The sequence below is a fragment of the Cyphellophora attinorum genome (genome assembly GCF_001299255.1).
Source record: "Cyphellophora attinorum strain CBS 131958 chromosome Unknown Contig13, whole genome shotgun sequence".
NCBI lineage: Eukaryota > Fungi > Ascomycota > Eurotiomycetes > Chaetothyriales > Cyphellophoraceae > Cyphellophora > Cyphellophora attinorum.
Genome location: NW_017253241.1, coordinates 686156 through 708917, shown reverse-complemented (window position 1 = coordinate 708917; position 22762 = coordinate 686156). Strand labels below are relative to the sequence as shown.

General features: G+C 53.3%; 9 protein-coding genes across 9 annotated transcripts; 7 read left to right on the top strand and 2 right to left on the bottom strand.

Moving 5' to 3' along the window:
- Positions 1 to 1703: 1703 nt before the first annotated feature.
- AB675_11518 (Peroxisomal membrane protein PEX17) lies at positions 1704 to 3752 on the top strand (the record flags this gene model as incomplete). Its single annotated transcript, XM_018140373.1, has 1 exon — positions 1704 to 3752. One exon carries the CDS (start codon positions 1704 to 1706, stop codon positions 3750 to 3752), a length of 2049 nt encoding a protein of 682 aa, XP_018000015.1.
- A 307-nt stretch (positions 3753 to 4059) lies between these two features.
- On the top strand, positions 4060 to 5904 carry AB675_11517 (uncharacterized protein; the record flags this gene model as incomplete). The annotated part of the gene is made up of 1 exon (XM_018140372.1): positions 4060 to 5904. The coding sequence occupies one exon, from the start codon at positions 4060 to 4062 to the stop codon at positions 5902 to 5904; it is 1845 nt and encodes a 614-aa protein (XP_018000014.1).
- Positions 5905 to 6754: 850 nt separating this feature from the next.
- AB675_11516 (uncharacterized protein) lies at positions 6755 to 7349 on the bottom strand (the record flags this gene model as incomplete). The annotated part of the gene is made up of 2 exons (XM_018140371.1): positions 6755 to 7060; positions 7110 to 7349. 2 exons carry the CDS (start codon positions 7347 to 7349, stop codon positions 6755 to 6757), a joined length of 546 nt encoding a protein of 181 aa, XP_018000123.1.
- Positions 7350 to 8492: 1143 nt separating this feature from the next.
- On the top strand, positions 8493 to 10235 carry AB675_11515 (Alpha-glucosidase; the record flags this gene model as incomplete). The annotated part of the gene is made up of 1 exon (XM_018140370.1): positions 8493 to 10235. The coding sequence occupies one exon, from the start codon at positions 8493 to 8495 to the stop codon at positions 10233 to 10235; it is 1743 nt and encodes a 580-aa protein (XP_017999920.1).
- Positions 10236 to 10959: 724 nt separating this feature from the next.
- Positions 10960 to 12231, top strand: AB675_11514 (uncharacterized protein; the record flags this gene model as incomplete). The annotated part of the gene is made up of 2 exons (XM_018140369.1): positions 10960 to 11274; positions 11329 to 12231. 2 exons carry the CDS (start codon positions 10960 to 10962, stop codon positions 12229 to 12231), a joined length of 1218 nt encoding a protein of 405 aa, XP_018000150.1.
- Positions 12232 to 13003: 772 nt separating this feature from the next.
- Positions 13004 to 14844, top strand: AB675_11513 (Mitochondrial distribution and morphology protein 34; the record flags this gene model as incomplete). Its single annotated transcript, XM_018140368.1, has 2 exons — positions 13004 to 13245; positions 13305 to 14844. 2 exons carry the CDS (start codon positions 13004 to 13006, stop codon positions 14842 to 14844), a joined length of 1782 nt encoding a protein of 593 aa, XP_017999827.1.
- A 462-nt stretch (positions 14845 to 15306) lies between these two features.
- On the top strand, positions 15307 to 16719 carry AB675_11512 (uncharacterized protein; the record flags this gene model as incomplete). The annotated part of the gene is made up of 2 exons (XM_018140367.1): positions 15307 to 15367; positions 15419 to 16719. 2 exons carry the CDS (start codon positions 15307 to 15309, stop codon positions 16717 to 16719), a joined length of 1362 nt encoding a protein of 453 aa, XP_018000109.1.
- Positions 16720 to 17936: 1217 nt separating this feature from the next.
- Positions 17937 to 19228, top strand: AB675_11511 (PI-PLC X domain-containing protein; the record flags this gene model as incomplete). The annotated part of the gene is made up of 2 exons (XM_018140366.1): positions 17937 to 18155; positions 18248 to 19228. The coding sequence occupies 2 exons, from the start codon at positions 17937 to 17939 to the stop codon at positions 19226 to 19228; spliced, it is 1200 nt and encodes a 399-aa protein (XP_017999963.1).
- Positions 19229 to 20097: 869 nt separating this feature from the next.
- AB675_11510 (Heavy metal tolerance protein) lies at positions 20098 to 22563 on the bottom strand (the record flags this gene model as incomplete). The annotated part of the gene is made up of 1 exon (XM_018140365.1): positions 20098 to 22563. The coding sequence occupies one exon, from the start codon at positions 22561 to 22563 to the stop codon at positions 20098 to 20100; it is 2466 nt and encodes an 821-aa protein (XP_018000011.1).
- Between the last annotated feature and the right edge of the window lie 199 nt (positions 22564 to 22762).

Genomic DNA, 22762 nt, shown 5'->3' with positions numbered 1-22762 from the left:
GCATATCCGTAAGTTCTCCGGATAAGCCCCAGTAGTCGCTACTAGGTTAATGGAAATTGCGCACGGCGTCAGTGTTTGCTTCGGCAAAGCAAGAAATCGGCCGTCCCACCCGCGACGGCCAGCTGAAACGGCGATCTGAAGGTCCTCGAAACATGGTCGTCGTCACCGGTACATCAGCGATTCGACTTGTCGCAAACGTCACGATAAGTGTCACTAATAGGTACCATTGACGACATGCTAGTGCCTCTTGATAACATGCTTTGCCCGAGGTCATTGCTCCCCCGCGTCCGTTGACCAATAATTTGTCCTCCGCGGATCAGGCGTCGAGATTCAAGATGTTAGGCGCCGCTTAAAAATGGCCTTCTTAAATGCCCCGATCGTTCCAAGGCGTTCGAGTCAAGGAAACCGGCGCTAGCTGACCCGACGGGCACTCGCCAAGTCAAGCCAGCCAGCACACTGAGGATCATCTCGAATTCATGTACAGATATCGAAAGTGGTGAAAAGAACAGACCTATCCAGATGTACCGTACTACAAAACTGCCTGTTATCCGCTTCTGCGCGTCGATTACTACCCCAGCACTCTGGGCAGACGCGAACCGCCAGGCGCCAGACGTAGTACAGATGAAGTATGTGTCTACGCAGTACCCCATGCCAGGTATGAGGCCGGCGACAGGCCTTTCCCTCAGTCAGCATTCGTCGAATCAGCATTCATCTACTCAACTGCCTTTTCCTACTTTCTGCATTTCCCTTCGAGGTATCATGTCATCTACGGTCATTTATGCACAACACCTCACAAATATGCGATGATGCTGCCGCCCGAGTCCGGACCTTGTTCATGCATACATTCAAGCCGTCGAGTACCAGGTATCTAGGTAACCTTAGAAGTGGCAAGTACCTAGGTAGGTACCGTTTGGTATTGAGTGCGAGCTTGTATTAGTGCCCGTGGTGAGGTGAAACCTCGGCGTTCATGAGGGGCTAGAAGCCGCATTCTGCGATTTTTGCTTTTGTGGGGAAGTGCAATGCTCGGAGGACAGAGATGTGACCGTTGGATTAGCGGCTCAGGTATGCCTTCGTGAACAGCAGATGCCTGTCAAGTAGGTGGGAGTGGTCTGGCAATCGCCCCCCTTGCCTGCATAAGGCGTTGCACAATTGAGCCATGATGGCCGAGTTTGTGAGAAGGCTCATGCTGTCCACTTAGCAATATGGCTTATTCCATCACTTCCTACGGTACCATACAAGAGCGGTGGCCGCGAGAGGGCAGAGAGGCAGCATACGAGGCGTCGAGGTCTCCTAATTCTGACGATCATAACGATCTCTAGGCCGTACTTTGCATTTCTGATGGCCATATGCCCATCGTCGTCGAAGGCATCGAGTTCCCGACAGACGGTTGATAATTGCGATGGAGCAATACTCGGGTCGCGCCCTGAGAATTGCTGAATACCCGAGACTCATTTGCCATAAATAATGAGGGCCAGTGGTCCTGGCTGAGGCATCACTTATTCCCACATCGTGCTCTCGGATTTGACAAGAAAACGGCCTGGCCGTCTGTTCGCTTTGGCATCTCAGGCAGTGATATCTCAAAGTGGACTAGCTTCACTTCCATGCCTCGGTCCCCCGGCCCGCGTCATATCACCCAACGAGCGAATGCGATCTGCTTGGACAACATCAGATCAATTGATCCATCTCATGACTCTCGATAGCTGATGGATCGCTCGTTGGCGGCCTTGCTGCGCTCGCTGCAAGTGTCATCTTCTCCCAAAGATGCTCATCGACTGTTGCCGTCCGCCACCTCGTTACTGTCGCGCCTTTCCAATCCTTTGAACATAACCCTCCTGTCCTCCCAAATCCTTGAACACAATGTGCTGTGGCCACAGCCTGTACGGCTGGTAGATGTGCGCCAACTATTCAGCGTCTTCTACACCGCGACACTGCGCTTTCGGGAGGACAAGCGAAGAGAGCTTACACCCGAAGAGGTCTTCGCGAACTCACAGCAGCAGAACCTGGCCCCGAGTCAGCTGTCCGAGTCGCGCTGGATAAAGGCGGTCATAAAGGGCGCATCTGGTGAGAGCAGTCCGAGATGGCGGCATGCGGTCATGATTGGCGCCATACTGTTGGCAGGAACTTCGCATGGGGAAGAGCCGATCGCAGCTGGCCTCCGTCCGAAGCTGGAGACGGCGTTGGTCACTGCTTCGAATCTAGCACTTCAAAGACCTGACGACCTGGACGGACATCTCGCGGTTGCGTTCGTGCTCAACAACACATTCCAGCTGCTTTCGGATGGCAATACAATGCTGTTGGACGCTGATGCGCTTCTGCCTGTTCTGACACATGTGACCTTCTTCTCTCAAGAAGGGCTTGAGTACGGCTATTGGCTTACTGCAATCGATCAAGACGTTGTCGCTACTGTGGACGGCAAATCCGCATGGTCTGCCAGGTCTACGAGCTTCGCAAGAGTCCAGGAGATCAAATCGAGGCCATTCGTGAGCGGGTTGGGAGGGATCTCGAGGCTGATGGCGTATGCCATCGACCACGCTCACAAATATACGAGGGTTATTGAGACGGTTGCGCGGCTAGCAGACTTTGCAAGGGTTGTTAGCGCGAGCTGGCGACAGAACAAATTGTCTGAGGTGGACATCAGCGAAGAAGCACAGATACTGAGCCAAGAGACTACCAGAAAGACCCTGCCGGCTCTCCTCCAAATCTTCCGTGATATGATGTTCACCGTCATCATAGCACTACGATCAGTGCTCGGGAGGCTTCTCACTGATCCTTCCTTTGCAACAGACACCAGCGCGCCTGGTATAGCGATTCTATGTCTGGACATTCTCCGTGACACCTACTTCATCTCGCACCGCTTCGGTCAAACATCGTCTTCGCAATACACTTTTGTCAGCTTTACAGCACTGGATGTACTCAACCGGTATCCTCGCACGGTGGAGAATTTCCTCAGGACGAACATACCTAAGCACGCAGGTGCAATACCTCGCCATCCTTTAGAGCGCAATCTGGACCTGTTTTTCCTCAATACCAGCGAGAATCTCACTTTGACTGCGTCAGCAAGCATGAATGATGAGCTTCTCGTAATGGCTCTACCTTACATTGAGGCGCAAGGAGATCCGCGGCTTGGAGAACTGTACGAAGCAGGACACAGCCTCGTGCTTGCCATTTTTGCTGCACCACAGAACGCAGATCTGCTCGTCAAGCATACTCCGCATTATATCGAAACACTGATGCGAAGTTTCCCACACAGTCTGAATCCCAGACAATTCCGTCTGGCCATCAGATCTGTGGTCAAGCTGGCCAGTCCTCCGTCCACAGTCGCCACGCTGATGCCACACCTACAGCCCATCATACTCGATCTCCTGAGCCAGCGACTGATCAACGCTTCGGAGGCTGTGTTACCTGCCATGTCGGATTTGCCGGTGGAGTCTCAACAGCCTCTGTCCGAGAAAGCCGTGCTCATGCTGGCCATGCTGGAGTCACTGCCCTTCTTGCCAGTGCCTGCTCTGCGAGAGTGGCTCGATACAGCTGCTGATCTTGTCCACAAAATTCAGCACCCAGCTCAGCGAGCTCTTTGCCAGCAGAGATTCTGGGAGATCCTCAGCAATGGAGATATGGATGTTGATCGTGCTGCTACCAGTGTGACTTGGTGGAACAACAGCGGTGGGCGTGAATTGGTCACACTAGGACAGTTGCCTGAGGACGACGAGTACACCATGAGCGGTGCACTGGTCCAAGACAGCAAGCTTTGAGTTCTTTGACAGCTTGCTAGGGTATCGGTCATTCATCAAGCGGCTGCCTTCGCAGCTTTCACGCCCTGAATCGACTTCAACCAAGCCATAATTCACACAAACAATCATGGCTGTTTCCAAGACAATGAACATTGAGATATTGCATTAGAAGCATGGAGAACTGACAGGGTAGAAACATCTACACTACCACATCAAAAATACATCCTTCTTAAGCTATGCAAAGTGCACTTCTCTCCTGTCAGGTCACTCACCGCAGTAACCAGAAATTCTGAAGCACTTCGTTTCCCGTTCTGTCTAGACCAGGACCATGGGCGTGCCAAACACCCCAAGTTCTTCAACAACCACACCCGCACCACCTAAACGATCGAGAGCACAACCAACTGCTGATGGTCAAACGCAGTTCCTCTACCTAATTCTCAAGCAACTTGATCTCAAGGCTGTCAACTGGCAAGAGGTAGCGGACGGCATTGGCATCAAGAACGGTCACGCTGCTCGTATGCGCTGGAGTCGCTTCAAGGCTCAGACCGAAGGTCTGCCAACACAGTCACAGAAGAAGTCGCAGAAGAAGAAAGATTGCGAGGGTAAAGCCATGGCTTGCGGTGATCCTAACCAGAATGGAAGCGGTGGCTACTACGGCTCGTCTATGAAGCATGGCTACGACAACAGCTTGGAGGCTGCGATGGCTGATGAAGGTGCTCCAACCACGAAGAGAGTCAAGCTCGAGTATGGTGGTTTCGGTCCCGCTCCTCCCCCATTTATGATGCCTCCTTTCATGGGGACTCCGCCGCCCGGTCATGCTGCTCCGGCCAACTATGCATCTCCTCAGCTCTTTGCTCAACAGACCGCTGCTGGGATGTGGGGACCTTCGCCACCACCACCGAGTGCCATGATCAAGGCTGAGCCGGGAGTCAACATCAAGCACGAGTATGGCTTCGGTATGTTGCAACACCAGGCCCCAACCCAGCCAGTCGCTTGCCCATGGCTAGGTCCACCTGCAACATCGACTCCAGCGACCGTTGGTCCCGCACAAATGCCGCAAGCACACATCCCTGTCGCCGCAAGCCCGAAAGCTACCAATACACATGTCGCGATCACAGATCCCGATGATCTTCCCATCAGACAAACCCTGGTCAAGATCGAACCAGTTCCCAACGGCGTCGACCCAACTCCTTCTGCACATGCTACCACCTCAACCAGCATCTCAAACCAAGCCAGCATCTTAATCCCGGTACAGGATCCAGCCACAGCTACCGAGTCTACTGCTGCTGCTGTCACAGCCCAGACCTCTCCGACTTCTGGTTCCCCAGAGTCCTCCGAAGCAGTGGTGTCATCAGCCAAAACCGCACGCGTCTCCGTTGCCCTCTCATCAATCCCCCAATACGACGGCACCGACGAGAACGACAATGAATCCACCAAGGATGTTCCGCTCGACACTGAGCAGCGCAAGAACAACGAAGCTTCTCCGACAGAGTCCGCCCGAACCGGTCCAGTTGAGTTTACCTCTGAAGGTAGTCCGATTCCAGTTCCACCTCAACCAAGCGGCCTTGGTGTCACTCCTCGAGCGTCCATAGAGCCTGTCCAGCAGCCTACTCCCTCGAACCAGGCTCCTAACAGCGCCACCTCTGCTCAGCCAATCGCATACGCACCTCAGCCTTTCCTCGCTCAACAGCGCGACGCGTTCATTGCGGCCCAGCTCGCTCCCGCTCCTTATCCAGCAACTCAACCTACCTGGAGCGCCAACCCCTACTACAACCCGTACTTCAACACGTTCCTCAACTCCGAGGCGGCCTCCAGAGCATCAGTAGTCCCAATGAGTCCGTGGCTCAACAGCGAGTACGGCTCGTGGGACCCGGGCTGGCATCCGCTCGTCGCTGAGGATGTTGTGTTTCCCGCCGTGCCATATCAGCGTGTCCCGCAGCAACTTGGCCAGTTCTACAGTGCTCAGAACGGCATGGGGGCCGCCCCGTCATACAATTTGCAGGGTATGGCTGCTCAGGCGTTGGGTGGAGCGATGAATGGGAACGGGTTTGTGGAGCAGGAGAGCTTTGTCGCGCAGCTTGAGGGCGTTGGAACTGGAACTGGAGATGGTGGCAGCGATGGTGCTGGAGTTGGAGCAGAAGCAGCAGGCAAAGAGCGAGAGATGGAGAAGTAACGAGGAATCGTAGTGGGAGGCACTTGAATAGTTGAGACCGCGAAAGCGGAACGAGAGATGTTGACAAATTTCGAAAATTTCCCAAACTTCTGCCGTAGAGGCCGCCCTGGCCAGAAATCCGTGATCAATCTTTGTTGCTACCGACGCTCATGTAAGGCTCATCTCAGAACCCCCAAGCAAGTAGCAAAGTATTGTCAGACCTACAGAGCCCGCCCTGGCTAGAAAATCCGTACCTGATATTTGCTGCTAACTGACGCTCAAGTGAGACTTCTCTCAGGATCCCTGGACCAACTAGCAAATTTTGGTCAGACATACAGAGCCCGCCCTAGCCTAGCCAGAAAATTCACATTCAACATTTTCTATCACTTTCGTGTCCTGGGCCTTTGCATACCATCCACAACATCCGGATTTAAGACAGTGATGCGGAACGAGAGACGATGACAAAAGTTCTTCGCAAAGGCCTCCCTATTATACTTTGCTGAGAGGTGAAAATCGCTTATGGTGCCCAATGCCCCAACTTTAGGCGCAGAATATCCAAACGTCCGTGTGATCGCCTCACATGAAGACGGTCCCTAATTACACAGGGCCATGAGGCGGGCTCTGGCGCGATTGCGAAGGTGTTGGTACATAGCTGACAACCGATTCTGGAGAACTCCACCAAGTTCTTCGAGGTCCTTCGCTTGCCGGCAAGAGCAATTTGTCGAGATAAGGCCGTAGTAATCTGCGCAGGGTCTCAGGGGGAGATTTCGGCTGAGTACAGATGATCTGAATAGTCCGTGCGATTTTCTGCCACGAGATGCTGCTCAGGTCGTTTCGTGAGTGGTGAGTGACGCGATGAAAGTAGAGAAATCTAGTCATTCCGGGCCTTGCCCAGCTCGCTCTGAGCAGTGGAGGTCGGTCCGCCCTTTACACGCTCGCCGCCAGTAATCTCCTTCTCGCCCTCAGTGATGTCGTGCAGATTCTCGGAGCCAATCGGCTCTCCAGTGTGCTTCTGAGCTTGAGCCGTGGGGCCGCCCTTGACGGGCTCGTCACTTCCGGTGATCTGTTTCTCTGCATCCGTGATCTTCGAAATGGTTTGTGAGTCCAGCTTGCCAGTGGCAGGTGAATTGGCTTGATTAGAAGCTCCCGCACCGCTGCCAGTTCGGCCCGGGCCATTCTGAATGGGTCAGCCTTCTGGGTGAAGCCTTCTGAAGGGGAAGGTTTACCTGAGTCAGTTCAGACTGAACGTAGGCAGAGGGGCCTCCTTTGATGGCACCATCTCTTCCAGTAATGGTCTTCTCTCCTTGTGTGATGTCCGACACCACTTCACCACTGAGCGGCTCCCCAGCGTGCTTCTGAGCCTGGGCGGTAGGACCTCCCGGGATCGGCTGATTCGAACCACTAAGCGTTGCCTCTCGCTCCGTAATCTTAGAGATGGTCTCCGAATCGACCTTTGATGATGCCATCCTGACGGAAGTAAATTGAGAACGGCGCAGAGAGCGAGTCGCAAGTCTTGCTGTCCTGAACGACATGGTCAATATATGTGAAGACATCTTGATCAAGTGGCGAAGACTGTGTGAGGAACGGATGTTGCAATTCTCATTATATGGTCAACGATGGTATACTTCCATGCTAACAGCAGACGAAATGACGTCTGAAGACCTCCCGAGGAGGGGGGCGACGATGATTCATTGCCCCAGTCAAACCTGGATCAAATCTAAAAAATCATGAGCTCTTGCCCGATCAAGGCGTCACCGGGCTGCGCTTGGCAGGGGCGACCGGAGATTTCTCCCGTGAGCGGCAGGAACGATCGTGCTTGAGGTTTGCCTCCTTTCTGGTCTGATCAAGACTGGTTGCCTGGTCCTACACGAGTGGGAAGGGACTGCCAGTTTCGTGGCAGCTTCCGTTGTTGACGTGCTTGAAAGACTGCCTTCAATGCCCACCAGTCGGCAAGATCTCCCGAAGCTGTGGCGGCTCCGTGCCAGTGATCGTCTGGTTGGCTTATCTGTATCATGGCGGAAAGTCAGAGAGAAACACTTTAGCAGCTGAAACATCGCACGCAGGAACACGGCGGGAAGTCTCCAGGCTCCTTTCTGCGCGTATGCTGAAGTTCCTTTGTATCTCTCAAAGCAGGCTTGGGACCGTGTAATTGGAGAGGCTGCGGGGATCGCAAGCACGTCTTTTCTTCTCCATCGCTCATTCACGCGGCGAAATGTTGACATTCTCCGCGTTGGTACCGCACTATGGTGCTATCGAGGGTCTTGGTCTTCATGTCTTAGACCAATCCCTGATCTGCACTGATGCTGCGGAGGTTTTGTCCAGGTCACCGACGCACACTTGCAGGTGGGTTACCCACAGGTCAAAGCAGCACATGATGCAGCAGCTCGCAGTTTCTCCGATAGAGTACCTTACCCAGCGAGGTTATTGCAACGTCAATGTTCCGCCGCTCAGCTCCCTTGAAGAGGAAGCGGTCCGCCTGAGTCTGTCGGCTCCCTTTTCATTTCTCGAATAATTGTGGTCAGGTACATAGACAGCGTCAGGTCTGTAGACTGAGCTTTTGTTTCCATAGACTGTATTGCACTTGTGCTCGAATATCACCATACCACATAATGTCTGCACCGACTCCAAACTGGTGGAAGACTGGCACAGCATATCAAGTATGGCCAGCTTCGTACAAGGACAGCAACGGCGACGGCATTGGTGATATTCAAGGTCTCATTAGTACCCTGCCGTACCTGAAGAAGCTAGGCATCGACATAGTATGGCTATCACCAATGTACAAATCACCTCAGAAGGATTTCGGCTACGACATCTCAGACTATCAGGACGTTGATCCGCAATTTGGCACGCTGGCTGATCTTGACGAGCTCATCAAGAAATGCCACGATATGGGCATGAAGCTCCTACTCGATCTGGTCATTAACCACACCTCCGACCAGCACAAGTGGTTTCTGGAGAGCAAAAAGGACAAGACCAACGAGAAGGCGGACTGGTATATCTGGCGAGATGCCAAGATGGTTGACGGCAAACGACATCCTCCAAACAACTGGAGGTCAATATTCGGCGGCAGTGCGTGGGAGTGGGTCGAAGAAAGGGGCCAGTACTACCTACATCTGTTTGTTCCCGAGCAGCCAGATCTCAACTGGGAGCTCGATGAGGTGCGGCAAGCTATCTACAGGGAGGCCATTTCTTTCTGGCTGGACCGAGGCGTGGATGGCTTCCGGGTCGATACCTGCAATCTCTACTCGAAAAACACCAGTTATCCAGATGCACCGATAGTGTTGATGGGCGAGGAGTACCAGCCTGCTGAGGCTCACTTCGTGAATGGTCCACGCATGCATGAGTGGCTAAAAGAGCAACGAGAACAGGTTCTCGACAAGTATGGCGACGTGGCTATGGTTGGTGAGCTACCTGGGACGGACGCTGCCGAGGTCCTGAAATATGTGGCTGCTGAGGTCCGTGAGCTCAGCTGCGTATTCGACTTCGATGTCGTGAGTCTCGGAGGGCGGCATGGAGCTGGTGTGAAGAAGCACCAGGTTCATAAGCACGATCTGCCATCTTTCAAGCAAGCCATCGGTAAGCAACAAGATTTGACGCGTGGGACGACAGCCTGGAGCACAGCCTTTTTGGAGAACCATGACCAGGCGCGAAGTCTGAACCGTTTCGCTACTGCTGATCCCAAGTATCGCGAGAAAGCGGCGAAGATGCTTGCCACTCTGCTGGGCTGCTTGACAGGGACACTCTTCATCTATCAGGGCCAAGAAATCGGGATGGTGAACATGCCGGACTCTTGGGGCATCGAGGAGATCAAGGATCCGGACTCCCTAAACGCCTACCACGATGTCATGCACCGCCACGATGGCGAGCCGCTCTGGCTGGAAAAGGCCATGGCGGGTATCCGAAGGGTCGCCCGAGACAATGCCCGTACACCGGTACACTGGGACAGTTCGAAACACGGCGGCTTTACTACCGGCGAGCCTTGGATGAGAGTACACGACCTCTACCCTGAGATCAACGTTGCCGATCAGGAAAAGAATCCAAGCAGTCCTCTCAACTACTGGCGCAAGATGATCGAGATACGACAAAAATATGCTGAACTGGCTGTTTTCGGCGATTTCGAGACGTGGGACTTCTTGGAGCCAGATTCATTCACCTTCACCAAGGAAAATAAGTCAAATGGCTACGAGAAGAAGAAGCTGTTGACGTTCCTGAGCTTTTCAGATGAGGTTCAGCCGCTGCACTTCCCACCGGATTGCAAAGGCAAGGAGATGGAACTGTTGATCTCAAACGTCGATGAGCCTGGCAAGCACTTGACGCCTTGGGAGGCCAGAGTATATCTCGTCTCGCTGTAAAGCGACTTCGATTGTTTCTGAGCGTTTCCGCGTGAGCATTGCCGGAGTTCAAGCCCAATAAATTCATTTCAATCGATGGAAATAAGGACCCTTAGGTGCTCAGTGATGGTCACCCTGCCAGGCAGCAGCAGACGCTGCGATGGCATGGCGACGATAGTGTAGCGATTGTCTTGGTTTGTGAAGAGGAGGGGAAGAGAGAGGTGCCGCGAGAAGCCACATACTTATACCTCTCCATCGAAGTGAAGCTCGGAGCGAATTCGCAGCGACCATTCAATTGACTGGGTAAGAACGTATTCACTTATCGTGCGTGACTCATGTCAGCTGCTACTTGGCGGCGATTCTCTCTAATGAGCCTCTATACTCTTACGTGAACCTCGCACATCTTGTAACGGCTTCGAGACTACTATCATACGGCTTGGCGCTCTCTGGAAACCCCACAGGCGCAACGTCTCCTCCACATCGCTCCCACATCAGCCCCTCTTCTTCCAGTTGCCGACCGCACCTCTACCTACCCTATTGATCAAATTTTTCGCCAGATGCTGGCCTTGGACAATGCATGCTCGGAGTAACCTCGTAGGTCGAACGCCGTAGGCAAAGAAGCCCTTGTTTTCGCTTCCCCTCCCGCAGCTGACCTACAGTACCTCGAGCCCAAGTGACCTGAACAGCAGACCCCTCCACAAACGCTCTGCCACTTGACTCCCCAGCCGTTATCTAATCATTCGAAATGGCCTCCGCGAAGCAGCAGCCACCATTCCGTGCCGAGCACATTGGCTCACTCCTAAGGCCGGACGACCTGCTCGAGGCCCGTGCTGCTATTCGTGATGAGGGAAAAACTCCCGAGCAGGCAAATCTAGAGAGCATTGAGAAAAGAGCGGTTGCAGACATTGTGAAAACTCAGATCGATTGCGGACTGCGTGCAGTATCATGCGGCGAGTATACACGAACTCGGTTCTGGGGGCTGTTCTGGGATGAATTGCACGGCACTACGCGCCTGCAGGATGCAGAGGCTTCGATGTTCCGGTTGTACCATCCTGATGTTGTACGTGGGCGCGTGTTCCTTCGCCCTTGACTATACATGTTAATGCTGCTGCAGGTATCCCTGATCGAGAAGGACCGGAAGGTCATGCCCGGAGACTCTGTGATTGCTGGCTCAAAGATCGAGAACCGGGGTACTAAGGAGAATCTGCACGAGCTTCAGCTGGTTCAAGCCAATGTACCCAAGGAACGGTGGGGTGACATCAAACTCACCATGATCACTCCAGCCTGGTTCCATATGCGTTACAAGCAAGGGCAGGCATATACACCGGAGGCATACAAGAATGATGCCGAGTATTTCACTGATGTCGCAAAGGCCTACAATGTCGAGCTACAAAACCTTTACGATGCTGGACTACGCAACGTGCAGTTCGATGACCCTGGGCTGGCATACTTCTGCAGTGATGTATGGAGAAATGGCTTCGCTGAGGATAAGGACAACATTGGTACGGTCGATGAGCTACTGGCTGCATACATCAAACTCTACAACGACTGCGTCGCCGGACTACCAAAGGACCTCCATACTGGAGTACACCTGTGCAGAGGTAACTTCATCGGCGGTCGACACTTCGCGAGCGGTGCATACGACATTATTGCGAAACAGCTTTTCCAGGATCTCAATGTCGACACGTTCTACCTCGAGTATGACACAGATCGAGCTGGAGGATTTGAGCCGCTCAAATTCTTGCCAAAGAACAAGAATGTGATCATTGGCGCCATCAGCACCAAGCTACGAGATCTCGAGGACAAGAAAACGATCATCGACCGAATCAACAAGGCTGCAGACTTCGTCGCTGAGGGTAGCGGGCAGTCACGGGAGCAGGCCCTGAAGCAGTTGGGCATCTCCCCTCAGTGTGGCTTCAGTACTCATGAGACAGGCTACCCGCTCAGCCACGATGACCAGAAGGCGAAGTTGAAGCTGTGCCGCGAGATCGCTGATGAGGTTTGGGGCGAGCCATGAAAAAACATTTGATGAACTTGGACGAGCGGCCCGTGCCATCATCATCCTTCAACAGTGATGATGTTCCACTAGCAAGTGGGCCGAGCAAAAGTTGTGACCGAAAAGCTGAAGTCTGATGCATCGCAATTAGCAACCCATGTTGCATATATATACCTCGCGCATGATTCAACATATATGATACCCCCAAATATGAAAAGTTATTTGTCCCAACTTCTTTCTGTCTATCAGTACATAGAGTCCCCGCAGTGGGACCTTATCAAGATCGGTGTATACAAGCACGAGCTCTTAACGAAGTAGTGGTGTTGATCCGTAGACTTGGAAATTCTTGTCAACCGGCTTGATGTCACCCCGCCGTTCGTCGTTGGTCCGTAGGGCGCGATGTTAAGCCGGTTGACAACCGCTCTCGCGAATGCGAATGCTCCCCACAGCAAAACTTTATGCACAAACAATCGCTTTGGCGTGGAAGTCTCCGAATCATCGTCGTCACACTCTGCATGAGCAATCCGCACATGTTTTGCTGTGCCAACTCCAACTTATCCGGGTCAACCTTGGTTGGTATCGTGTGACCTTCTGATTTGATTCTATGTTTACAGGCCTGCCCTTGCACGAAAACGAATCCCGGTCACAACAGCCTGGACCTTGCGCTCTCTTGACCGTGAACACGTCCAGGCGGCAGAAATTACACACGCACTGCGCAGTATCACGGCGAGGACTCTTCTACGATATCGCGGAATGATGGCATCGCCCTGAACGGCGACTTATATCTCAAAGCATGGCGTTCAATTTCAATTGGTCTCCGCTTGCGACCGATGCCACATTCTATCAGCGCGCGAAGGAGTTGCTCACCAACGCGCTGAACCGCGCTGGCCCACGGCCGGTGATCATAGTCGATGACTTCCTCGTCAGCGAGTTCAACCTGGGCGAGATCCCTCCCGAGCTCGAGATTGTTGAGATCGGAGACCTGGCCGAAGACAAGTTTAGAGGGACGTTCAAGATGCGATACCAAGGCGATGCGTCCTATCGCTGAAGACAAAGGTGCAAGCAAATCCACTGAACAACTACTTGGCGACGAGAAACTCATTCGCGACGCCTCAGCCATTGGCCGCTGCGACTGGCTTGACGATCCCGCTACAAATTACACTGTCAGAATTCCGATTGTCAGGATTTGTTATACTAGTGTTCTCAAAACAGAAGGGCTTGACCATTGTTTTCAAGGACGATCCGCTGGAGTCGTTACGCGTGAGCTCGACGTTCGACTCGATACCATTTGTGGCGAAGCATATACAAGGAGTGATTGAGAAACAGTTGCGAAACTTGTTAATGGAAGAACTCCCTGCAATCATACATCGCCTCTCTCAGCAATTCTCTGGTCCAGATCGGCATAATGTGACCGAGAACGACCTGGATCAATCCCAGACCTCCGACAACACTGTCGTTGATCCGTTCGCAAGTCCGCCGCAGGATCCTGTGGACTCGAAAGGCAACGTACTTAGCTCAGCCGATATCGCCTCACTATCACTGGACAGCTCGGTCGAGACGCAATCCTTATTTTCTCAGAAGAATCTCATTCGACTTGCCACTCTCTCAGATTCACATCGGACCTTGTCACTGTTTACCCCGTCCATACAAGACGCTGTCTTTCGAGCATGGACGGGACCGTTGGAACGGGGCGAGATGCCGGCCTTCCAGTCAAGAGCTGCCACTCCAGCCCTGTCACGATCGCACTCGCATGCTGGAAGTCTTAGTACCTATACCGGAGATAGTGCTCTAGCTCGACCGTCTCTGTACAGCTTTCCGTCAACGGGAAGCTCGTATGGTCTCGGCGGTGGGCGTCATGGCAGGACAAGGAAACGAAAGAAGCGAGTCGTCAATCTACGAAAGCAACCAGAGACAGGCGAAATCGAGACTGTCATCGAGGACGGTTCTACCGTGACTGACTCTGCGAGTGTCACCGAGAGTACATCGGATCAGCCATCGGTGTTCTCTGCCCCACCCGGCATGGCCTCCTCACCGTTCGCTCGTGACAGTGATGTGTATAGTCCGATACAGAGCCCAAGATCCGATCGCAGATCGCTCAACGGGCGTCGTGTCGTGTCGACTCCTCTCCAGGAAGCCAGGACTAGCCCAAGCGTCCCTCATCGGGAAGTCAGACCAAGCTCGAGTGCATCATTTGGTCCGGATTCGGCTCTAGAAATCGCCTCACAGCCACTTCAGAACAGCCAATTTGACACGATTCGAGCTCGTCGAAGGCAGCCGCCACCACCAATTACGGACATAGATACGACACCGCGTGCATCGATGTATGTCACGGAAAAGCCACCGCCACCAACTCAGCGACTTTCGCAACACGAGGCTCTTTTCAACCTGGGATCTCCTGGACCAAGCAGTAGTTCAACGCCAGCTGAGCCTCCACAGCCACTTCCTAACTTCCTACAATTCGTCAACGATGCTTCTGCTGGTGGCAGTATTGCGGAAAGAGCATGGATGGCAAAGATGGCGGCTGAAATGTCACGACGGTACGACGACGAAAGACGGAAGGGCACATTTGGCTCCGCATCAGGACCTTCGCGGTCGTCCACAGCGAGTCCGCCACCTGCGTATTACGCTAGGTGAAGCTGCGTCAGTAGGCGACTGCGTCAGTAGGCGATCTGCATTTTGAACACTAACGACTTGAGCATGGCGTTGGGAATAGGGATTTTATCGCGAATTGAAACCTGACATCTGGGGCAGTGATATGCTGATGCCAGTCGTTGAATTTGTAGCGTTTGAGCGAGTTTATCAATTGGCGGTCGCCGTCTGTAGATTGCTAGACACATGCAGAACGTTTCCACTCTTGTCTTGTGTTGCGCGAGAGCTCAAAGTAGCTGTACCTGCACTTTTGGCCTTGGCGTATGCACTTTCGCTTCATCATCGGCTGAAGTCACAGTGGGGAGCTCCCGGCCTTTCTCCAGCCTCCAGACGACTTCAATGTGACCTCGTGCGAAGCACTATTTCTTCAGCACATCCAATTGTTTCTTCTGTGTAAATAGTAATCTGGTCGTTGGGGTTTCTTCTTGGTCTTTGGAGGAACAAATCATGGATTTTCTCAAAAACGTAATAGGTGGCGGGCAGAAGCCAATTCCCGCTGAGGATACAGGTATGCTGGTTCTATGGTGTTTTCGAAAGCAACGACTAACTCCCGTGCCAGACTTTGCAGACTTCGCTGCCGCGCCAGACCCGTCTCCGATACCCATACCTGCATCGCCTGCGGATGCGGCAGCCGCCGAACCCACAGGAGCGCTGGGACGAGGTCCTGCGGTGCCCTACACAAAATGGTACCGCGTCTGGGAGCGGACCCAGGTATCAGACTTCTACCTAGAGATGACCATAGCGCCGTTCATTCTCTTGATGCTGCTGATACACCTGTGGGGATCATCGACGAATAAGCGCAAGGCAAGGAAGTGGATGGCCGTTCACCAGCCGATCTTAGAGAGCGAGTTCGCTCTTGTGGGCTACCATCGTGCACCGAAAGCGTCCTCCGAAGGACCCGAGGGCGGCAATCTGCTCGAGGCCGCGAACAAGCTCGATGGCAAGAACCTCGCCGACGATCTCCTGAAGGAGCAGACTGCGTACGAGTATCAGACCTACGCCAGTGGAAGGCTGAATGCCGCATTCATGGATGCCAAAATCAACCTCCACCGACGCATGAACCCGGTGCAACTTCTTTCCGAGCACATTGCCGGCATGTTCTTCGAGTCGGTAAAGCCCAAGAAGGAGCGCCTGGAGGCAGTGCTGTACACTTTCGACGGCAAAGAGAAGGATTTCGTTCCACCAAGAATTCCTGGCGCGGAAGAGGTTGAGAAATCCAAAGGCACTGGGAACTCATCTTACGACCCGTTCGTGCTGGCCGTCGTCAACAAGCTGGAGATGCGCAAGTTCCGCGACGACCGCTACGACGCCTCGCTTACCTTCACCAAGGACAACGCGAAACTGCCGGACTTTGTCACAGTCATGAGCGAGAGCGCCGAGATCACGGATGCACTGCTCAGTAAGGAGCTCATATCAGCAGTCGAGAAGGCCGGCGACTTGTTCGAGTACCTCATCATCACTGACCAGCCCACCGACAAGCCATCGACCTTGGACGAGACGGCTCCGAAAAAGCGTATTCATCTCAGCGTCCGTCTGCCAAGCAACGGCGATTACAGCTCGACACTGCCTCTCTTCCAGGTGTTCCTCCGCCTGCCAGACGCGTTGGTAGCAAACGCGCACTTCCGGCCCGAAGTCATGAAGAAGGTGAAGGCAGTACGAGAAGCGGAGAAGTCGAAACTGAAGAAGGTTAGTGATCAAGCTGTGGAGGAAGAGCGGGCTCTGCAGATGGAGAAGCTGAAGAAGGAGGAGCGGGATCGCAAGCTCAAGGGCATGAGTGCGGAAGAGCAGCGGAAGTTTCTGGAGCGGGAAGCAGAGAAGAACCGGAAGAAGCAGGAGAAGAAGATGCAGAGGCGTGGCTAGTTGCCGGCTATGCATGTATAGCTTCGTCTCGTCGAGGCTTTCGGTGTACAGTGTCCTCCTTTGGGAGTGAATTGTTGAAAATTGCGTGAGTTTATACCACAGCTGGGTCATCCCAGACAGCAGACAAGAGGCTATGACTTGAGCCGTCCACGTGGTTCATGCACCCCAGATTGCGTTGAAGAGATGCTGGGCTAGTGACAAACCGGTTCGCCGTTCCAGATTCAATTTGGATTACATACGAAGGCGAGACTCATACAGGCAAGCGTAAGCACCTTCTTGCGAGGTCAGGTCATATAAATGCTGGCAGACGTCTATCGTGTCTTCGATCTTACTGCAGACTCCCTTGTATGCCTGTTCACACTCGCCGTGCACCTGTTGGATACACAATAATGCCGTCAAGAGACTGGACCATGCCTCATATCGCGAGATCGCCAATAAGGGGTGCAGATCCAGTTTGTGCCTCCGGGATCTGAAACATCCAATGCTCCAAGCCGTTCACGTTTCAGAGCATCCCCACATTCGGCCTTCTCATGAGCATGACCAAAGGGCTTCATCGCTCTACCGTTTCAACAGCGCTTGAGCACAGGAAGGATGCTTGCTACAGGATGAAAAGCTCAAGCAGGGCAATTCCCTAGCAACGAAGCGGACTTGGAAGGCAGTGAATTATGTGGTTATTTAAAGGTTCACCAGGTCGGCGATCGGCGGAGAAAGGGGGACCGGCATGCAAAGATTCTGTGGAGGGCTGAGACGTTCAAGAACTGCGCCTCCTTGAAGATTCATCAATGAACGAGGAGCACAAGGCGTTTCCACATGGAAGACTTGGTGAGGTGCCTCTCAAGGGATTTGATGCAATGCAATCGAGGTTCGTTTCTTTCCTACCATTTACTATTCATCCATATACGTGTGTATTGATTTAGTGCCCTTGTTCCATCCTCGCGCATTACCGGACACAACAGCGCCTATCCACCACCACGATCTCTTTGAACACCTTCGCTTGTCTCGATATCCGGAGCACAATACTGGATTGTCCGAGTGAAGAAGAACAAAGTGCTGCTATTCCTGTCTTTGAAGTGACAAGTTTCCTTTACTTTGCTTTGTCTGCTAGGCCAGAGCGCTGTTGACGGCGACTTTGGCAATTCCAACGACGACTACGAAGAGAAGCGGCCGCACGCTCCTCCTGGGCGCATTCCACGACTGCTACGAACATCGCGTAGACCATGCACCTTCTACCGGCCCTGGCGGGCCTCATATGCCTTTCCTCCGCAGCCATACTTCCGCGACAGAGCCAAACATCGCCAACAACATCAACAGATCAAACGTCCGGCTCCTCATCAGCATGTAACAATTCGCCCGACCTATGCTCAAAACCATACAACCAGATAACACACCTCGGCGCCCACGATTCGCCTTTCGTTCGTGATGCCACTACAGACTTCGTACGTATTCCTAGGAACCTGTATCGGGCAAGGCATCAGTCTGCCGGTGCAAGTACTCTCCCGCTACATGTTCATGCTAACAGATGCAATAGAGTGTCTCCGGCAACCAATTCTACAACTCCACCATACAACTCAATGCCGGCGTCCGGTTACTCTCCGCACAAATACACAAGTCCAATGGCAACATTCACCTCTGCCACTCCTCCTGCGACCTCCTCGACGCCGGCATCCTCTCCACTTGGCTCATGGAAATCAAGAGATGGATGGACAACAACCCCCGCGAAGTGGTCACCCTCCTCCTCGTCAACAGCGACGACTTCAACCCCTCCGACATCAACTTCCACTTCACCGCTTCAAACATCACCGAATACGTCTACACGCCCGCCTCAAAGTCGGCCGCCCCCGCAACTTGGCCTACCCTCAACGACCTAATCACCTCGAACCAACGCCTCCTCACTTTCGTCGCCTCCCTCGCGCCCGCCAATACCCCAGACTCCATGGCCTACCTCATGGACGAATTTACATTCATGTTCGAGAACCCTTTCGAGAACACCAAACCCTCCGACTTCACCTGCGACCCGTCCCGCCCGTCCTCAGTCAAGGGCAACACCCAACTCGCCCTCTCCAACAACAAGATGCCCCTGATGAACCACTTCCTCTACAAAGAATCCGACTTCCTCAACATCCAGTCGCCCGACGTCGAGAACATCACCACCACAAATTCTCCCAACACTACCAACGTGGGCATGTTAGGTCAGGCGATGCAGGACTGTACGCAGGCATATCAGCGCGCGCCGACGTTCATCCTGGTGGATTTCTTCGATGAGGGGCCCGCGATTCAGGCGGTGGATGCGGCGAATGGTGTGACCAATCCCGTGGGCAGGAAGGCTGTGCCGGCCAGGGACCATAACAAGGCGGATGGAAGCTTGAGTTCGAGGACGTTTGCGGGTGTGGTGGAGCTGGTCAAGCAGGTGGAAATGGGCATGAAGCCGAAGAAGGGAGAGTGGATTTGGGCCGCTGGACAGTGGATTGGGGGTGGGCTGAATACGGTTGGGGGGTTGAGTATTGGTTGAATGGGCCGTGTATGATTGAGATTATATTGCATAGCGCCGGAACTGGTTTGGCATGTTGGGATGATTGACGAGACTGCATAGCGAAAGAATCTGGTACGTTATGGGAAAGAGCATGGGACATAGGTGACCCTTCGATAGCAGGGGCTCAGCGGCATAGTGTGGCCAGCCTGGCATGGCAAGGCACAACGACAAGGTATGACATAGGCATATAATGCATGTGAAAAGGTTTGCAAGGCCGTCTCAAACTACGAAGGCCCCGCGGCCACTAATTTCAACATCTTCTCGCCAAGCCCTCACCTCGCCGTTGCCCACCTCAACGTCGGCAGACTTCCTTCCCGCCTTCGGGTTCGCTCGAGCCTCATCCACGGACCTCCAAAAAAAAACAAAAAACTAAATCAACCGTCGAGCAGTCCGATTTAGAAAACCCCTATCAGTACGTGCCAACTCTGAGCGAAGGAGTTGAAGGAGAACTTTGCTACTGAATGTTGGGAGCTTTTTGCATTGCTCGAGTAACATCTTATCGCATAGGTGCCCCTAGTATGGGCGTCGTCCCGCAAGAGAGCGAATCCAGACAAGGCTTGACATGAAAGGGAAATGGCTACGAAGGCCAAACACCTATTTTGTGTGCGATTGTTGAGTGGAAACTGGATTGGTGTAATATATGAAGTATGGTTGTCAGGTGAGACCAAGGTCGCGGTGAAGTACTGTGGTGCTGGCCGAGGTGAACGACATTACGATTCTCAAGGAGTCTTCTTGGCGATTGTTGTCCTGTACTGACAGCCGGACAATTTGACTGATAGTGGGTGTAGCTGTGATTAGCCTCTGCTCCCGGAAACTCGGTCTCAGTCATATAATCACGGTAGTCTCTCTCACGAGGGCCTGCCTGTCCCGACTTCCGCTCGTATCTGCCTCCCCCATAATTCACGGTACCGGCCATCCTCCCTATCCAGCAACTCCTGATGGCTTCCTCTCTCCACAATCCTCCCCTCATCCAGCACAAGAATTTGATGCGCATCCACGACTGTGCTCAGCCGATGCGCAATCACAATCGTCGTCCTTCCCTGTGTCAAGTCCTTGACCAAACCTCGCTGTATCTCTTGCTCGGTCTTTGTGTCGAGTGCACTTGTCGCCTCGTCCAACAGCACGATCCGCGGCTGCTGCAGAATCACCCTGGCTATGGCTATCCGTTGAAGCTCGCCGCCGGATAGCTTGACTCCGCGCTCTCCGACGCGCGTGTGGTAGCCCTGCGGAAAGGACAGAATGCGCTCGTGGATCGCAGCTGAATGGCACGCAGCGTGCACTTCGGCGTCGGAGGCAGTGAGCCGGCCATAGCGAACATTCTCTAGTAGTGAGGTATTGAACAAGGCAGGGGATTGGGGAACGATGCCGATGAGGCCACGGAGTGAGTCCAGGGTGAGGTGTTTGATGTTGTGACCATCTATCGTGACGGCGCCCGGTGAGCACACATCGAAGAAGCGGAGAAGAAGTTTGATGACAGTGGATTTGCCAGCTCCAGTGGCGCCGACGAGGGCGATAGTCTGGCCAGGCTGTGCGGTGAAGTCAATGTTGTGCAGCGTTAGTTGCTTCTGGTCAGCAGAGTAAGCAAACGAGACATCCGAGAAGCTGACGGCACCTAGTGCATTGCAAGGAGACAATTCGATGGGGCCGTCTTTGATAGGCGACGACTCTTGGAAGAGTTGCAACAGGCGTTCAGCGTCGACAAGGTTGGACGAAATCTTTCGGAGAGTATAGCCCAAGATCCACAGTGGCGTGGTTACAACGTCCCAATACTCGTATATTGTGACGAAGTTGCCGACCGGTATGGAGCCGTGTGCAATTTTGTATGCAGCTAGCATCGAGATGGCCAAGAGGCCCATCAGTTCGACGAGCTCTTGAGACGCAGATAGATAGATGTGAAGGTCATTGTTCCACTGATCAGATTCGACAGCTGTCTGGAGTGCGTCTCGAAGTCGTCGCTGCTCGTGCGATCGGCGCCCGAACGATGTGACGGTGGTAAAATTGCTGACCACCTCGTATAACAAGCGACTCTGAGATCTCGACTTTGCAGCTGAGTCCCTTCGTGCTCTTACCATGGCCAAAGAGATGAAGTAGGTCACAAATGTGAACGCGACGACGACGTACAGAACGATGACTGTCGCGAAGATATCCAGCAACGTGCTGACGTAGAAGAGCGCGATGGCAATGTCGCAAAGGAAGGGCAGCGTCTCGATGACGATGCTGTTGAGCAAGGAGGCGAGGGAGCCTGCTTGCTCGATGGCTTTGATGATCTCGCCGGAGTCCTTATCGTCGTGGAAGCTCATGGGTAAGCCCATGACATGATTAAATGCTGCAGCCTGCAGTTGGATTCTCGACCAGTTGGTGAGACGCACTCCAAGATACTCGGAAATGGCCTCCAGTCCGCAGCTATGGCCAGCCAGGATAGCCAGAAAGATCCATAGTAGTATTGTCTCCCATGGCAATGCCCCGCCAAGTTTTACTGCTTCGTATAGTCCGTCAACGACCAGGCCGAATTGTCTTGCGTACAGGACATTGACGATGCGGTGTGCTATGATGTCTACCAGCAAAGCCGCTAGTATGCCTTGCAACCTCCGGTTCTTACTGGGCCACAAGTATGGCCAGAAGATCTTGAACTCCTTCAGGTATCCCAGCAGACCACCTCTAGTTTTAACGATCTCTTGCCGCTTAGCCAGCACCAATTCGTCGTCATCGCTCGTCAGTGACTCCTCATCGGGGTCATCCAGCTCCCCGTCTTTGCCAGCGCTCGATGATGAAATTGACCTGAGCAGTGGCTCGTGTTCGGTCTGCTGGTTAACGGCTATTCGCGAACAAGAGGCGAAAGATGCGATGGCGCATAACCCGATGAGAAACGTGCAGCGTAGGGCGACTAGAGCGATGAAAGTCCGAGGAAACAACAATTCATCCGTCGATATCGAGTACACCAAAGATCCGGCAGTGCTTAGACATGAGACTAGAGCTGCAGTCCCGTATGCATTCCAGACTGGTCTTGACGAGACCGTCAGCGTGAGCGCCAGACTCAGCCAGAGCAGCGTATCCAGGAACGAACAGGCGATTATGTATGGCTCGAATGATACCTTCCCGTAGCTGACGTTGCTCAGTGTGTAAGCAATGGAGATTATGCACGACGTCGCGGCGATAGCAATGGTCAGAACGCGGCCTAGCAACTCGATAGATCGCAGTGGATGTCTTGCGCTCTCGTCTCTGTCGGCTGACCAGAACAAGTATGCCAGGAGGAAGCCGGCAAGCGCCCCAATAGACGAACAAAGCGAGAGGCAGGACTGAATTAGTTGTAACATGTTGACGATTTGTTAGAAATGCAACCGAACACTACCCAGTCGTACGAGAGGAGACGTAGGACTATTCGCTGATCTTATTGCCTCTAGATGAAAATGAACTGCTGTAGTAAGTGGGCCATATATAGTGCCACAGCTTGCGCTTGCCAAATGAAAGCGCAGCACCACTCGATTCCGAATAGGGAAGGCTCGCGATCGACCT